Source organism: Cydia fagiglandana, chromosome 11 (genome assembly GCF_963556715.1).
Source record: "Cydia fagiglandana chromosome 11, ilCydFagi1.1, whole genome shotgun sequence".
In the NCBI taxonomy this organism is placed as follows: domain Eukaryota; kingdom Metazoa; phylum Arthropoda; class Insecta; order Lepidoptera; family Tortricidae; genus Cydia; species Cydia fagiglandana.
The window spans coordinates 19,159,170-19,177,985 of NC_085942.1; the positions used below are offsets into that span (position 1 = coordinate 19,159,170).

General features: G+C 35.9%; 1 protein-coding gene across 3 annotated transcripts; it reads right to left on the bottom strand.

Annotated features, from left to right (window-relative positions):
- Window positions 1-684: 684 nt before the first annotated feature.
- Window positions 685-14,458, bottom strand: LOC134669135 (zinc finger protein 37-like). 3 transcript variants are annotated; one of them, XM_063526679.1, is made up of 4 exons: window positions 13,893-14,457; window positions 11,990-13,732; window positions 4,931-5,059; window positions 685-4,305 (listed from the first exon to the last, which is right to left on the bottom strand). In XM_063526679.1, exons 2-4 carry the CDS (start codon window positions 13,722-13,724, stop codon window positions 4,214-4,216), a joined length of 1,956 nt encoding a protein of 651 aa, XP_063382749.1. In that variant the 5' UTR covers window positions 13,725-13,732; window positions 13,893-14,457; the 3' UTR covers window positions 685-4,213. The 3 variants fall into 3 exon arrangements, with proteins under 3 accessions (XP_063382749.1, XP_063382748.1, XP_063382750.1); XM_063526678.1 differs by having other exon boundaries at window positions 11,990-14,456; XM_063526680.1 differs by lacking the exon at window positions 685-4,305 and adding an exon at window positions 5,624-5,658 and having other exon boundaries at window positions 4,928-5,059; window positions 11,990-14,458.
- Between the last annotated feature and the right edge of the window lie 4,358 nt (window positions 14,459-18,816).

The following is an 18,816-nucleotide window of genomic DNA, read 5'->3' on the forward strand; positions in this document are numbered from 1 at the left end:
AGTGTTACCCAATGTAAAATGTAACGGTATCGGTATCAAGTCGGTATATCATTATCATTCCCTCGAAGCAATTTATATAGATTTCTATTTTTCTATTAATATCGAACACGCTAACAAAAAATTCAAATTCGAAGACGTTATAATTTGACTTTGAGATAAAGTTTTATCTTTATTATTTGTAGCTAAGCTGGCAGCATTAAAAAATCCCGCAGATTAGCTTTAACCCTTTTAACGCCGTAAGCCGGAATAATGAACTGTCCTACAAAGTATTTTTGTAATTACTGTAATTAGTTTTTAAGATTTTCAAATTGTTTACCCGTGTTTAACAATGTTTTGTTATACCCTTCCAGGGTCCATTATGTAACTTGTATGTAACATACTGTGGCCTATTTTATAAAGCTACAAGTTACAATTTACAAGCGGAAGTCTCGTTCTAACACATAGGGTTAGAAAGAGACTTCCGCTTGTAAATTGCAACTTGTAGCTTTATAAAATAGGCCACTGATATGCAAATAAAGATCTTATCTTAATTCAAATGGAGGACTTAATGCCTAGAAAGGCGTCCTCTACAATTCAAAATAAAGTTATTGGCGAGTGTCTTACTTTTGTTTCTTGTTTGTTATAAAATTAATTATTTTCTCTTAAAATACGCCTGTTAAAAAGGGAAGAATAAAACGGCACAAACACAATGAAATACATATTTAATTTAGCTTATCTTTTATACTCTTTGGTACATCGGGTCAGTTACTCAAATAAACAAATAAATATTTGTTTTGTAAATAAACAAACACTGACCCTAAGTGTAACCTTTGAACATTGCGTTAACTAAAATTGTGTATCACCCAAATAACTTGCGTGCGTTATATACGTGGTGCCTATAACATAACTATAATATTTATTTTAGTCATCGTCGGTCGTTTACATGACAAAAGACAATGGCAATAAACCTAATGCATCGTATTAGTTTTAGGTTTACATAATATCTATGGATTTTATTGGCTGTTTTGAATTATTTGTGAATGTTATTTTATTTGATAAAGTAAAATAAATTTAGTTAGGTAGATTTTGCATTTGTCCTTTGGCTGGATCCAGAAATTCCAGAAGTATAGTATAGTATTTAAGTAAATACAAACACACTACTTACCTAAATATTTCAAGATGATCTGTATCATACAAGACAAGCGTGCTACTGTAAATTATTATGTTAATTTTAACCTAGTAAAATAAGAATTTCAGTACAAGGTCATTCATTGAAGGCTGAGTTGCAGTCGTTGCACGTTGATGTCTTTTTTTCTAACATCCACATACAAATACAATAAGTAGTCACTTATATTGAACACCGTAATGTTCGTTTTTACTAATCTTTTGTTTTGTTTTGGTTACATATTTATTATAATATATATATTTGTGCTGATTTACTATTGTTAGCGAAAAAATCTTAGTTAATAGGTTTAATATTGAATTTACTAAATGAAACCTGCGCGATTTTATTTAAATTTGTACACAGATATCTAAAGCCTATTTTTTATTCCGTAGACTAAAATGACATTTCATACTATGAAATGAAATTTTACGTTCATACTAGGAAATGTTATTTTAGTCTATGGAATAAAAAAAATCGATCTTGATAGGATAAAAGTGTCTCAAAATGTTCCAAGAGATAGGTACAATACAATGCAATACAATGCGTCTTCCTCATATAAAGTCTGTAAAAAATCGTAGCAGAATGAAAAACAGAAAACTAGACTTCTATAAGAATATTTAGAATCAAAAGAACTCGAGATTCATAAACATAATTATCAAGTTATAAAAGTAGATCGTACTATTTTAAATAATATGGCCCGCCTACATATGTATTCAATAGAAATAAGTTAGGTACCTATATTTAGACACCATTTGCTTTTTATATGAAACTACGGTTCTATTTTATCTAGCTCAATTAATTTTGTGTGCACATATTCGAGTTACAATTACTGTACAGCAAGTATACGATAATAGGCCATTTTCTTAATATAATCAAATATATTAAGAAAATATAATATATATAGTACATTGTGCAACGACGGGGATTAGTAAAATATTGAAAACGAGGGTCTTAATTCGCGACATCCGCAGGCTGGAGTGAATCAAAGACTCGAGTTTGCAATATTCTTACCCCAGAGTTACACACAATCTTTTTAATCACACTTGCGAAAAAAGACTAATAATATAATTCTTAAATACGGTGACATTTCAAAGATTCGTCCGCCATATTGTCATATTTTGACAGGTTAGGTATCGAAGTGTGATCGAAGGCACAATGTCTCGGATATATAAAAAAAAAACTATACCTATCTGCCATTCAGCCACATTTGAAAATTGTGTAAGTAAAAATATTATAAATGGCTCGGCTATTAAATTCATCAAATTATATATTTTAAAACATAATCAAAAATACTTAAATATAAACGTTAATATTTTAAAAGGTCTCTCATTTATACCTATTAATTCGTATAAATCAGTAACATAATAAAATAAATGTTATAACTTCCTAGTGAGTTATAGCTTTTTGTTTTCACAATCCATAACTCCCGCGGGAACAATATACGCCTTTGTCCAGTACACCTGCATGAAATAAGGTCTTTTTCTAGCAAGTGTGATGAAGAAATTGTTAATTTGGTTCCAAGTGTAGCATAGACACTGCGTTGATTTTTGAGATCACATCAGCGTCTACTAATTGCGTGTATTACAATTAAAAACATTATTTAGAATTCACACAATTTAAATTCAACCATCATTAAAAAAAAATTATTCATTAGATAAAAACAAAATATCAATATTGTAATAGTTAATTAAAATAGTTACCAATAACAAACAATGGCACATTCATTCAAACGTCGGAATGAAAATATTAAAACTACAATAAATAATTAAAATGCAAGACGATCATCTTTGGACTAATCACTTAATTTGTAGTCACATGGCAAGTTATTTTAATACGCTCTATTTTTTATATCCAAGATACTAAAATGACAGATTGATTGGACAAATTATAACCGACCAGTCATTTTAAAGTAAGGACGCTAAGCGCGAAGAATTTGGTACTTTACTGTTCATCTCTATCGCACGCGCGTGATTATATTGTTGTCCCGCCTATGATGCCGACGGTCAATGACACTGTGTGAGTGGGACAGCAATATAATTATGCGCGTGCGATAAAAACAAAGTTTACAATATTAATAAAACCGTTACCTTACTATTTAATTAGCTATGTTACTCTAGCATGCAATACAACCATAATAATTATTATTATATAAATTATATATCAATAAGTTAAAATATCTATATCTCTAATATCTTCCACTAAGCTTTGGTCTTGTCGCTAGCTAAGATTAGTCTTAAAATGTATCTTTATTATAATATAAATTAAATAGGTATTTATATGTGATGCACAATGCGCTCGCATCTCTGATTTTCATTTAATTCTACTATTATTTACGACTTTATAATTATCGTTTGTGTACTCGGCTATAAAAAAACAAATAATGTAAGCTACAAAATGCCATTCTGTTTTTACATCATTCAGGGATCTTATATCGAGGTTAATTTTATTAGTAAACTTCAAATGCCGCCTTGACCCAACGTAATTCTCTTCGTTAATTTTATTACACTTATTAAATTAATTTACACTCATAATTAAATTAAGTATAACTAGCAAACAGAACAGTTAGTTTTGAAAATTTAGTACTCTCTTAAGGTACCTAAACATACCGCGGCATTGTTAATGATTGAATTTGTCAAATTTGTAATATTCTCAGTCAAGTTGCTTATCATGAACAGTGGTACAACTAAAAATGAAATGCTATTGCATTTAATATTCTATCTTTTACTGGTAAGATTTAAAGTCGAATGGCATTTCATTTTGTTTTGTGTCACTATTCATGATAAGCGTCGTCATGTCGTACGAGAATGACACTAACTTCTAAAGTAAAGACACTGAGCAAGAAGAATTTCGTTCATTGACTTGACCCGTCTAAGCTGTTCCTATTTCTATCGCACTCGCATACTTATATTGCTGTCCCGCTCGCACAGTAGCATTGACCGCCGGCATAATGGGCGGGACAGCAATATAATTTTGTGCGTGCGATAGAGATAGGAACAGGCGGCCCAATGTACGAATTTCTTCTTGCTTAGCGTCCTTACGCTAATACAGTCAACAAGCACCGTAACCTTACTAATTCATAACATCAGTCAGCAACTCCAATATTTCCTCCGTAGTTTTCTCCTCCTTGACGAACAGCGCCATCTGTGGCTTAGGCACGGTACCTTTAATAAATAAAACAAAAATAAATCAGTTTCAAGAAGTTTCCGGAGAAACGATGTTGACTATTGCCAACCATTCAACTAAGTGGTAATGTTTGTAATAAGTTATGATGTATGTAAAAGCATTTCTATCTTCACCACTTACTTGGATACAAACTTAGTACTTAAGTACCTTATAAAATAAAATATATAAAACTAAACCTGCCTAAAACATAAAAATCCCTAAAACCTACCTTTAAAGCCTAGGCCCCTCGGCAAAGTGCCCATCACGCAGGCAGCAATCCCGCGCTGTATAGCGATGGCAATCCTTTGCGCGAGAAAGCTGCCTGCGCGAGAGTCCCAAGGCAAAACTTCCTTAACCTCTTACCAAGCTCCTTAAGGAGCCCACGCGCTCCTCTATCCCACGGCCCGAGTGTCTCTGGATGTACTTAGTTGGATGCTTAATAAGTAATGAATAAATATAGTCAGACCGTAAAAAGTCTGCAGCGATTTTGATAGCCCACGCAGTGCAAGTGTAATTTTAAACGTCATACTTCTATGAAATTATGACGTGACGTACAAATAACACTTACATTGCGTGGGCTATCAAATCCGCTGCAGACTTTTATTGGTGCGACTATAGAAATACCTTGCAGCAGCATAAGCGCGTTGATCTTCAGACGCGAATACGGAGGCAAACTCTTGTCTTTGCAGGGCGCTAAGCCCATGGCCTCGATTGAGTCCACGAGGATATCGTCGATGAGTCGCTTGTTGAAACCTGGTCGAAATATTATATTAGAATCGGCTATTTGTTTTTTGTGGAACGATGAGAAAAACCCAAGCCCAATTTGCTTATTTTGACATGTTTTATACTTAAGTAATAAAATAAAACCCTGCAAAAAAATTACTTTGTCGTAGGGGAGTATTTTCATTTAAACACCAATAAAAAGCTAACTATAGGAGAAATTTAAACCTTAATCCTCAGTTAGCAGTCAGGGCGCTCTTGACCGATTTAATCGTCATAGGCGTTTAATGGTTAGCTTATCAAATTAATTTTCATTAAGAAATCTTTCATATTTTCAATTAAAATGAAAATGATGAAGCTTTTAATTCAAGCGTAAGCTTGTAACTTATTACAAGAAGTAAGTGAAGAATATTTACAACAGATAAGGCAATTGAAACATGGTCATATTCATATTATCCTTTAGACCTATTGAACATTTTACTGTCCAACCCATCACCCGTACCCATAAAGCGATTTAAAACCGTCCTCCATCCAGAATAAAGACCAATTTCCCATAACCAACCGTCACCGTATTAAATGGGAAATGATATCACTCACTCAACTCAATTACCCATGTCGCCGTCCGTTGAATCCTGATAAAATGACATTTTATGATTTGCTATCAATAAAAAAAATAAACGTTATTGAGAATAGTTCGATAAAAAAACGACACACGCAAGCCAAACAAAAACATAGACAAAACAATGAAATTTAATGACAGCGTTTTACACAAAAATAAAACGCTAATTAAATAACTTACCCTATTCGGAACCTAATAATAATATTGAGAATGGCAACCCTGTTGTCGGTCGTATTGTCCTTTTCTAGCATATACGTCCCTCTCTCTCCCACACTCCCACCACACAGCAGTTTGCTTTTTGGCGGTTGTCGCAAAAACAAATTTCCAACTCATTGTCTCAAAATTACACCAGGCAGGATTAAAACTTTAGGTTCCGAATAGGGTAAGTTATTTAATTAGCGTTTTATTTTTGTGTAAAACGCTGTCATTAAACAACTGTACCGCTATTCGGAACCTAATAATAATATTGAGACGTGTTTGTTATCGCCTGGTGGTGGGAAGACGCCAAGCCAATGTGATTATACATGTACTTATTATGTATATGTAATATTATTATATTATGAGTGTTTAATTAATTATGCAGTACACCCTTTATTTTAACACCTGTGAGGAGAGAGGTATTTAGTAAAGCATACAATTTGATATTCCATTATATTATGATTATGATACTAACTTAACATTTTGTATACGTACTTAATGTACTTATAAATGTTCAAAAAGAATAAGTGAGTCACCACAAGGGTGCTATACTTAATTACTTAAATGTAGGTATGTGAAAACTAGGTAAAAGAAGATGTGATAAGTCAGTCTACTCTTCAAAGAGCATACAACATCTGTTATAAGGAGTAATGTAATTCAAGTATGAAAAGATAAAAATAATAACGTACTAGAGTAGTTTTTATTTATAAGTCGCAATTCTTATCAAATTTGATAATAATTATCTATAATAGTAAAGTAAGCAGTTGCAGGAATATAACAAGGACAGGACCTTTCTTATTTCCAGAATCCCTCGGGATTAGGTAGACGAATATTTTAATTATTCGTTATATCACTATCACCACAAACAGAGTTAATAAAATTAGGTACTTATTCAAATGTCATAGGGAATCACTAAATTTATTTAATGACTGTAAGCCATATACTTGGTTATAGGTTATAGTTATAGCTATAAAATGCATTTAACCCTTTTATATGCTTTACTAACGAGAACGCAAGTCACTGTAAATACATAAATAAACCTTACTTAAAAGTGTGAAGGTTAGGTACTATGAGAGCTTAAGCCACAACACTCATTGTTCACTGCGCTGTGGCACTAGTTATGACGCTTTGTGGTGTTCTTGTGTAGAATTGCCACAGAACTTTATCAATAATATTTGCAGAGTCATTCTAATTAAATTCATGTTTAGCTATCATAACCTTAATTTTACTCAATAATTTGTATATATGTAGTAAGAGTAGTTTCTTAGTGGTTTACTTTATCTGGTGCCTACTGGTAGACATAAGCCTTAAAACTTTATTGGTTCTGACCGCTAAAGTGGCTTAATTTCTGTAAACTATTCATAGACATTGCTTAATTCTGAATATTCAGTTTTCTCTATTCAGTGTGTAAATTATAAGGAATCAGATACTTAATTCGAAACCCTAGCTCATCGCATAGGTGCTTTTAACCGAAATACAAATTTATGTGCTTATTTCGTGATTTTACATTATTTGCTGTGGGAAACCAGGGGGTTCCCGACCATTTGCCGGGCGCCTGTGGCCCCAAAGCCACAGCGCAGAGGCCCTTTAAGAGGGACCTATTTTATCCAATGCTAGAATCAACACTTTGTCGAATCTATTAGATATTTAGGTATACTTATCCTCCTTATGAACTAAGGATAATTGTTACTTGTTTATATTTCAATAATAGCAAGATTGTAAATTATTTTATATTCTGAAATATAATATTACTTAATTTGGGCCAGTGTACTTTTGTATACTATATCTCTGGCCTACTACCTACTATATAGGTTAGTCTAATAACATCCCGCCTCCTGGGAGGCAATATACAGAGTTCTTGGATATATATTCACGATATCGCTAAGTGTGTGGATCTAGTTTTCCGACACTTGACTGCATGAAATTATTGTGTACATTTTTTACAGGTCTCGAGCAAGAAGGGTACCTATATATAGGTTGAGGTCCTTAACTTGTGGATTTGGTAATAGGAGCAAGACACAGACGGGGTGTAAATTAATTGATCCACCATGTTTCAAGAGATTCATGTGCATTGATGCCTTCAAGTTACACTGTACAGACAGACTATATAACTCTTTTGCAGAGTTTTGCCAACATATTATAATATAATATAAATGACTGCATTTGTTTGGGTGTACTTGTTCCACGACAAAAACATATTTATATATATTACAATGTATTTTTGAAAAGTACTCGCCTTTCAAAATAGCTTCGCCTTTTCGCAAGGCTTGCTGCTGTTTCACATTGTGCAAAGCAAACAGTATCGCAATGCTATAATTTTGTATAAATTGAGAACTAGAGGGTCATGCCCTAGACGTGACCGCCCAGAAGTTATACTAGAATCGTTCGTGCAAACCATTAAGTCACTGTTTATTAAAAACCTTATGACTGGGTACATTACATTCCACGGTGGGTACATTTGTTAAACGTATAGTATCAAACTATGACGAATAATGTTAAGTGAATTAAGTGATAACAATATTTGGTCCGTGCATAGAAGCACGTGCCTTTGAGATTAGTGCATGGGTAGTTTAAAATAAACTTAATCTGTGCATAGGAGCACTTACGATCAAGGTGGTTCGAATCCTCAAGGTTCACAAGGCAGACATAAGGGTGTAAAATAAATCATTCATAAACGCCCCGTTAGGTCAGTTTTGTACATTTTTATTTCCAACATGCTTGTGCAGCACATGACAATTTTCCTATACCATGCCAGTCAGGGATATAATAATTAAATAGGTACCTAACCTTGGTTATGTCGTGTACCTACATAGGTAGGTACTCGTAAAAATGTTAACTGAAAGACTAGTGCTCTCGAGGCAAATATAATTTATATTAATTTCTAGTCTGTCATAGCAGGCATAGACTTCAAAGGTTTTTAGATATTCATAGGGCCGCTAAACGGAACCCTTTGTACACCTTGAGCAGGCTGTTTGTGCTCTTGTAATTTTATTTTCACACCATCAGTGATATTAAACATAGCTTATTTCAGAATTGAACCGTAAGCTATGTTGTGTCGTGAGCTTAAGTGAGCCTGATTTAATTAGAGTCCACAGATTATCTGGACCTTGGAGGATTGACCACACCTTATTCTAAATATCAATATTCTGTCTGGGCTTATGGTCGAATTTAGGTGACTAAATCTCTTAGTATTATCTATGCCACCAACGTTATGAGGCTTAGCGTCTCTAGACCACAATTTTATATTAGGGTGCAAAGATTTTTTCATCTTTAAAATAAAAATGAGTCGAGATAGGCCTGGAATCTTAGGTTATTTCATATCTATTATATTATAATTTTAGAAATGTTAATTATTCCAATTTTGAGTTTAGCCAATAGGGTGTCCGGGACCCTTAAAATAGATTGGTAAACAAAAATGAAACCTCGAATAACGTAACCTATTTCGACTGATTTTTACCCAGAACATTATTTTGTTAGAACCCTTTTCACTTGTCCTTTGTCCAAAAGGAGGTATTTACATATTCATCTTTGTTATATTTTTATGATTGTGGCCTACTCGCTCGCCTGTGTTATGACCATATCATTTAATTTCTGACATGCCTTGCGCAGGCTTATATAGGTTGTAATATCATGATCAGTAACTTGACATCAATTTGTGAATGAATCAAAGATTCTTTGGCACACCTTACGCAGGTGGAAACATGGCAGCCTTGCGCAGGCTTAAATAGGTACACAACATATTGGTATCATCACAAATAACTTGACGTTAGTTTGTGACTGAATAAAAGATTCTCTTAGGCACACCTTACGCAGGTGGAACCATAACAGACATAGCTTAAGAATATCATTCAAATGAAGTTTATGTTTATGGGTAATATTCCCTTAGTTGCGAGTTCTTCGCTCGACAAGGGGAAAGGATTTACTTTAATAGGCACTTTTAGAAAGTGTCATTCACGGTGACGAGATTTGCCATGACTAAACTTTAACTCTACAGTTAGCGAATATAATTTGAAATTATGAAGCAAACCATGCGTCTTCGTCAATGAATCAATCTAAACATTCCCATATTGTTAATGCCCTTTCAAGTCACAGGCTTCCGATTTTATTTAAAACGTTTACAAGTGTAGGTACTATTTATGTAGGTAGGTAGGTAGGCTTAAAGAACCGTCTTGTATGTACCTATAGTTACATATAGAATGAATAATCAAGTTATTCAAATCCAAAATAATACAAGCACATATAGCAACTACATGCAAGAGTTCTTTTAAGCTGTTAGTACCTGTTATTTATTTAAAGAGATACCTATCTACCTACATTTTAACCATTTTTTTTTTTTTTTTTCAAAATCTAAGATCTAGTTGGAGAGATGTAAATTGATAAGGAGTGAGATACTTAAGGATTTCCATGTCATTCTTGCGCAGAGCCATGCTAATATATCTCTTTATCTAGTCAGACTTAAGTTTACGTACTGCCGAAGTACTCACTTTCCACAAAAATAAATGCAATTCTTGCGATGTAGGTTTGTTCGTTACCTTGTGTCCCTCAGAGCGGAAATAGAAGCCCCGCGAAGCGGGGCTTCGTCGACTCCTAAGCGGGTACACGTTATTTATCAGCAAGTTTATTACCAAAAATGCAATATTATATTTAACCCGGAACGGGATAAACCGACAAGTTGCTGATAGATACTTGGACAGATAAACCCTACACGTCTATAAGCTTCTACCTTAATACGTAGGTTCTACGTAACACGTATTAACTATCCGATCCTTTCGTATTCGAAAACACAAATCACTTGAAAACTGAAGGGTATGCCTCCACACATCACCATTTAAGTGTTATACCTAATTTCAACAGTTATTATAGACACACAAAGATTTAAAGTAATTAAGTAATAAGACTCTGAAGAGACTTAATGTAGGTATAATATTAATTAAATTCTAATGGTGACAAGTGCACGCTTTACCAGCTCGATGTGTTTTCTACCATTATGTGTTTTAGTATTTTCATTAGCATAGCCACGGTGCGCGCAGGCAGCCTTTGAAAACTTACACATTACTATTCCGAATCGTTTTTATTTGCTAGATAGTTTAACGGACACTAAATTTAATTATTTATTTCGAACGGCAAAAGCCGTTAGAAACTGTTTTTCAATATAGTCAGCTAAACTGGGGTACAATTCAAAAACTCACCAGCAGTTTAGCTTCACGACCTTCCAGATGGAAAAACAGCAAGCCAATAGAGTTGGAAATTTGTTTTTGCGACAACCGCCAAAAAGCAAACTGCTGTGTGGTGGGAGTGTGGGAGAGAGAGGGACGTATATGCTAGAAAAGGACAATACGACCGACAACAGGGTTGCCATTCTCAATATTATTATTAGGTTCCGAATAGCGGTACAGTTGTTTAATTAACTGTTTATTTTTATGATTTGGAATTGCAACAAGATTGTGAAATATAAAATTGTGGAAAACTTTTTTTAATGAAAGTTTAGATGTCCTGGGCATTTGAAGGGTTAAATTCGTTACAATGTAATTTATACATGTAATTAATGTAATTAATTTGTAGTGTTTTCAATGTAGGTATATTTCTCAATCTTGTTTGTTGGCTTGGCTACGAAGTATGATACTTACCAACTAAACTTGAACCACAAAAATCGGTCGTTCGAAATAGGTATTATTTAATTTTAATTTGGCCTATACTTCGTTCTAGAGAAATTCTCAACAAAATACAATGCTAGGACTTTCTTATAGGACGAACTACAATAATATACGACGATTATAGACATACTATATACATAGATCGACCGATTGGTGTAGTATTCTAACCTTAGGTAGGACATTAAAACAAATACGTCGATACGTCACATAGCGACACACGTTTATATTATGCAAACTATAGTCAACCCATTGTAAAACAATTACAGCGCTATTTAGGGCAACCGCCTAAATGACAGTGCATTTGTTATTGTCAGTGTTATTCAAGTGACTCAAATCAATGAAATGTATTTGTAATTGGTATGAGCCCGTTGATGTCTAATGCAAGGGATTCTTTTTTTCAAAATGGATTCCTGTTATTTGCGCACACACAGGAAGCGATGTTCACACTAAAAAACTGTGCATTCGAATTTTTTTAAATAATTTTATACGCACCTAGGTCATTCAGCTTTTCTTTAGAGGCGATCATAGTGAAAAGTAGCGCGAGATGGAACCTCATTTTTGACACCAGCGTGCTGTCTTTGTTTTCAGGTTTCTTAAGGCTCTCGACAGCCCCGCATTCTTCTGCATGCGCTTCTAGCAGGGCCTTAAGCTTGAAGAACGCGCTACACTTAGCACATTTGTAGAATTCAGATTTACTATGTATGCTGCGCATATGGGCCTTCATATGTGGTAGCTGAGAGAATGTTTGCGGGCACATAGCACATGCGAATGGCTTTTCTCCAGTATGCCGTCTTATATGGAGCATTAGAGCGTTAGAGTGTGAGAAAGGTTGCTTACAGATTCGGCAGGGATATGGTCTAGCACCAGTATGGGAGCGCTTGTGAACCGTGAGCTGGGTCGACTGAGTGAATTTCTGCCCGCACACATCACATTCATGCGGTCTCTCATTTTCATGTGTTCTCATATGCTCAGTTAGATGCCCTTTCAACAACTTTTTACAAATTGGACACTGCATCCTCATGCCGCCATGGCTAACTCGGATATGCCTTGCAATGGAACTGGGCCTTAAATAGGATTTACCACAATATTGGCAAGAATAATGAAATTTATCCTCCACTTTTGCATGCGTTTTTAAATGGTCAGAATAGAGTACACGAGAGTCATAGCTCATAGAGCACATGGAGCATTTGTATCGCCCTGGTGACATGTGATGTTTCTCATGGTCTGCCAAAAGTGACTTCTCCTTAAAGACTTTCTCACAAAACACACATGTGAATTGTTTCTTTTTCACATTTACATGCTCCTTTTTATGGCGCTTTAGGTCTTCAAGTGAGATGAACGGTTTTTGGCAAACTAGGCACTCATATTTAATTTTTAAGAAAAGTTGTGGGTGTCTCCGGCGAATGTGTGCCCTCCAGTTTCCTCGCTGCCGGAAATGTCTATTGGGGCACTCCGGGCATGTGTATGGTTGTAAATTCAGATGCATCAACATATGTCTCTGCAGAGAAGATTTTGTGTTGAACTTTGTTTGGCAATGGTCACACTGATAATATTCCATAGAAAATGAAACTCCATTGCTAAGTTTAACTGTCTTCATTTGTTCCAGTCTTTCTGCGAGGATAGAATTGTTTCTTTTCCCGTTAGCTTTCTTTTCATTTTGGCCTTGTGAAGTAACAGGATTATTTGTATCGATACTAATTTCAACCATATTTCTCTGCTTTTGCTTAACTATCTTTGCTTCATTTTTGACATTTATTTGCGCTGTCTCCGTTAAATCAATAGCCTCGTCTGTGCCAATAGTAACTTGAATTATGTTACTATTATTTTGTGTAGTTTCAATATTCCTATAATTTTTTTTTGGTTTACTTTTTGAGCTGTCACTGTTATTTTGGTCACTTAACTCATTATCATTATTGTTATCTCCATTGTTTTTTTTCTTAGCTCTAGGAGCTTGTTTAATAAGCAGTTCACTCATTAAAATAGAATCCATGTACTTCATATTCTTATTTCTATTTCTGAGTTTTCCAGTTTTTGATATGAGTTTGTCATTTTTAGCTCGAGGTTTTCTGACCAATGATTCCTTTTTCAAATTGTTTTTCTTTAACGCCACATCATTAAAAATTTCGTCTTTAATTAAGTGACCATTTTTAACAAGATATTGTATTCTTTCTTCATTGGATAAAAACTTCAATTCCTCAACCTCTTCAAGTCTCATCGTCTTCTTCATTCGCTTACCTGTTGATTTATCATCTTTATTCTTTTTACGTCCAATCTTGGTATTAGCCATGTTGAGCTTAAATTAGTAAGCTTAGTTAGTCCCTGTCCGGAAAGTTAGGTATTATAAGCGACCACCACCTGTGTTATTCGTGAGCGGGGAACCGAGTGCTGTACTTACATGATATCAGTAATCACCTCTTTATCGGGTCGGGGGCGTGTTCAGATAACTAATTCAAACAAATGAACCTCACTAATGTGTGAAGGACGCCTTTTGTTTTACGAGAACATCTTCGTTACCTTGTTATGATGACTTATTGTTTAGCACTTCGAGCGCTAAAAGATCGAAAGATCCATAACGCATACGCTAATTTACACCATTTTTGAGCCTTGTTGATATTTACTCACAGAACAACACTTGAGTTGAATGCACATATGTAATTTTTGTGATTATGAATTTAATTGTTTTAGTTTGTGCGAGCGGGATGCGTGAAGGAAGATGAGCGAGATGGTCTAATGACATTTGATTGTCAAGAAATAAATTGGAGCAGTTGGCAGCGACATCTAGTATGATTTCTACTCAACTTTAATTTTAAATCCTAATCACACGGTGATAACTTATAATATGAACATTTCGGAACACGTGTTTTTAGTAAAATAATAACTTTATCAAAAAATGAAAATATAAAACTTCTTATTTTCATATTTAACCACACATATAATCGAAACCTCAGCGCCATCTATTATTGTTTTAAGAAATTATCGCTGCAAGGGGCTGTCGTAAGTTCATAAACTGCATAAATCTAACTATAGTATACACAGTATATAGGCCAGCTCGCTTGCCCGGGATTTCAAAAGTTAATACCTACTCGACAAATAAAACAATAATTGATTTGAAACGTCCAATCACGCGGGCGATTATTTATAGACTGGAACGGCCGTCGCTTCGTTTAGAAGGCAGATGCTCACGAACCTTGACTTCAAATCATTACAATGATTCAACGGAGCATCTGTAGGGCGTAGATATTATCATATGTATATCGTACTAATAGAAGATATGTACGTACGAATACGTACTGAAAGGGATTAAGTGACCTACCTAGCACACATACGAGAGCCTATCAAGGTCAATCATTAGTCTTGAATATTTATCTCCACCTCCAGTAATTGCTATTTTAGTACTTACCTAATTGTTACGTGTTGTAGGTACACTACACATCTGTTTTTGTTATGATTTCATATGTATGTACCTTAACCAATGACATATATGTAATTTTGTTACGAAACTAATGATAAAACGAATTGCGTAGTTTTTGATTAGTGCGCTAAAAATTAGGTCAAGAAATTATGAAACTTTATCGGGCACAATATTGCGTTTGGCAGTTGGTATAAATCGTTGTCTAACGTTATAAACTGTAAATAAAAAAAAAAAGATTATTCAGTAACTTGTTAATCGTAACTGGTTAGGTATTTATTGATTGTTCGCCGTATAATTTACACGAACATACTGGTATCTTAAGTAAAATCATGTTTTACCTATTTATTGAAAGCAAAAACATATTTATAACGAATTAAATTAATTAAAATACTTACAGACGCGAAGCGTTGATGTCTTTGCCAGTAGACGGTGGACGCATTAAAAAGACATCAACGACTAATACTGCAAAAGTACAAGATCTTGCTTTACACAACGTGTACCTATGTAAACATAACATATAGGTACTTACGCTACGTCTTACGTAGGCGAACAACGCGCGAACGCGGCGCGACGCGGCGCGGCGAAATCAATCCTTTGATGCCCATAGAAGTGTCCTACGTAAGCGATCTCGTTGCGAACGCGGTGCGGCGCGATTTGCACGCGAATGTCAGGCGGCGCGGCGCGGCGCGGCGCGGCGGCGGCCGCTATCGCCGCGCCGCGCCGCGCCGCGTTCGCGCGTTGTTCGCCTACGTAACGCTACGTCTTACGTAGGCGAATAACGCGCGAACGCGGCGCGGCGCGGCGCGGCGAAATCAATCCTTTGATGCCCATAGAAGTGTCCTACGTAAGCGATCTCGTTGCGAACGCGGTGCGGCGCGATTTGCACGCGAATGTCAGGCGCCGCGCCGCGTTCGCGCGTTGTTCGCCTACGTAAGACGTAGCGTAAGACGTAGCGTTATAATAACTATAGATACATCAGCGTTTCTGAATAATTGCGCATGTAAGCGCGTCGACATTTCAAAGTCACACATGGAACTTACTAGGTTGTACCTACTTATTTCAGAATTTACATCAACATCAACATCAACATTTCTATGCTATGTATGTCTATGAGTAGATAGTACATAATGTGTCTAGTAACATGATACCAATGGCGTACGTAAAACATACATATATCGGACAAGCAGGGGATTTTAGCCTTTTTTTTACGCCGCGTCAGTAGCAAACATCGGTCTGCCTGAAATAGCCCATGAACGCTTGCGTCTCCAGGGGTGGCACACGCGCATTGCCGTACCTTATTTTAAACCCTTTGTACCATAGAATAGTTGTATTTTCGTGAAGACTTGTCGATAGAGAGGTTTTATGTGTGTCAAGATTCAAATTTTACCAACTTTCCTAGTTGGTAATAAAATTCGAGTTCTATGGCTTCCTCTCCACTCTGGTAGGCAATATTAGTAGTCAATAGTGGCTGTAATAACTCGATTGTCGTGTTTACATACGCGGATGCGGTTTTTTTCCGAATGGACAGTAATACGACAATGGTATGAATTGGAATAATAGTCCGACAATTGTTGTTGGGCCATTAGAACGGCAGTGGACAGAAAGCTGTGGTGGTTAAATTGAAATTGATTGAAAGAGATTCACGAGCGTAGCGAGTGAATCTAATTTAGAATCTTGAGCGTAGTAAGGGATTCAAAAGCGCACGAGATGTAAATAACTTTGATCTCGTGTAGTACACAAAATTTTTCACCCTAAGCAGTGAGAACATACCTAGAGGGACAGAGATAATAGAACCCAAGTATATCGAACTTGTATTAGACCCCGCATGTTGAAATGACATTTGACTATAAAAGTAACTTGAATGACATTTTGTCTCACTCAGTGAGCAAAATGCGATTTTGCTCACTCACACTGTCTAACTAAGTGAGCAAAATGCGATTTTGCTCACTGAGTGAGACAAAATGACTCAGTGAGCAAAATCGCATTTTGCTCACTGTTTTTAAGAAGCAAAGTACCCTTGTTCGAGCTGCTGAGGTGAAAACGAATTTAGTTCATCTCCATCTCTTCTCTATAGTCCTTGCCTCTTTGACGTGACAGAAGATATTATATGATACAAATTTTGAAGCACTGTGACGTTTTCGAGAATGTTCCGTTTTCATACTGAACCACACTGAACGGAAACAGCACCACTCTACCCTTGCCGCGTGCCTATATTAGTCAATCTCATTGGTCGGTCAAATAGGGTAAATAGACGATATATAGAGATTTCGTGGTAGTCACGATGGTCCCCACCGTCCCCACATCTAAGGGTGGTATATTCCACCTCCAATTTCTTTATCCTTGTCTCACTCTCTCATTAGGCAAAATGTGAGACGCAATCCACATTCGACAAAGAAATTGGATAGGCACTAAAACGCCACGACCACAGCCACATCCTTACCAACGCCGGTTCCCTGGCCCGCCGCTTTCCCCATTGTTCCCCCATTGTTAAGTTACAATGGCCACAGCTTGCACCACGGGTTGCACAACTTACAACGACATTTAAACAACATCTCCCGAATATGAGTGAAGTAATAAACAAATAAACAATGCTCCTGAAAACATCAACATTTAGGTAGAGTCGGACCATGTAAAGTGATACGTCAAGCGTGGAGCTTATAGGGATATGTATATGCATTCTTACCTCCAAGATTGTGCAAAATTAGCGTGGTCATAGTCTATACCCAATCATGATTCATGTGAAAGTGTCCATGTCCATTGGCAAGACTTCTCCCCCAGAGGGGCTAGGGGTCATCCATTAATCACATCACACGTTCAGGGGGAGAGAGGGGTCAAGAAAATGTGACATATTGTGACATGGGGAGGGGCGAGACACAAATTTTGTGACGTCACTTTAACTTCATCAGTAACCGAAAATTTATTTAAATTATTTTATTCGCTGTACATTTAAACAACAAGTTTTTAAAACGATAATCGTTTTTATTATTCGTTTAATTTTCTTTCCTAAGCAGTTTTGGGTTATAAAATTACTCATATTTATCTCGTCAAAAATATTTTGATAAAATATTAATATACTTATCTAGGTACTTACTTAATTCGATTTGGCGATTTCGTAGAAAAAATGTGACGTCACACTAGGGGGGAGGGGTTTGCCAAATGTGATCAAGTGTGACAAGGAGGGGGGGAGGGGTCAAAAACCTAGAAATTCGTGTGACGTAATTAATGGATGACCCCCTACCGCGAAAACCGAAATTCGCAAATTGCGGGGATCTTTCTCTTTTACTCCAATGAAGGCGTAATAAGAGTGACAGAGAAAAATGCCTGCAATTTGCGAACTTCGATTTTCGCGGTTATAGCCCAGGGATCCCTCTACAACGGTCGATTTGACTAATTATGGGGACGTTCATGAACTCTGGGCATAGTTATTCTGTGCTGTGGGGTGGGGTGGGTGTTGTGCACACTGCACAGCTAGGAACGCTTACAATGTGTAATTTAAGTACAGATGTGCAAGTTGTGAAAGATATCCAAAAAGTTGAAAAACTTTTTCGAAAATTTCACAAGAAACATAAGGGAAACTTTCATTTTGCAAATGGAATATTTCGATCTCATTACAAAAGTATGAGAATCAGTTTACAAAATTTTGAGAGTTCCGACGCGACGGCACATCCGTAAGTTTGTTACGTTTCCCATTTAGTATTTAGGCCACAAGTCGTTAGACTCTACGTCGCGCGCGCACGGTTCCATATACCGGGTGTGGCCTGTAATATGAGCAAAAAATTTAACTGTAGGCTGTACTCCTCATACTGATCAACATTTGTTCAGCGACTTGAAAATAACTTGTAGTTTGATTTTTAATACACTTTAAAGGTCATTCAAAGACGCAATGTATTGCGAATTTTGTTATGTT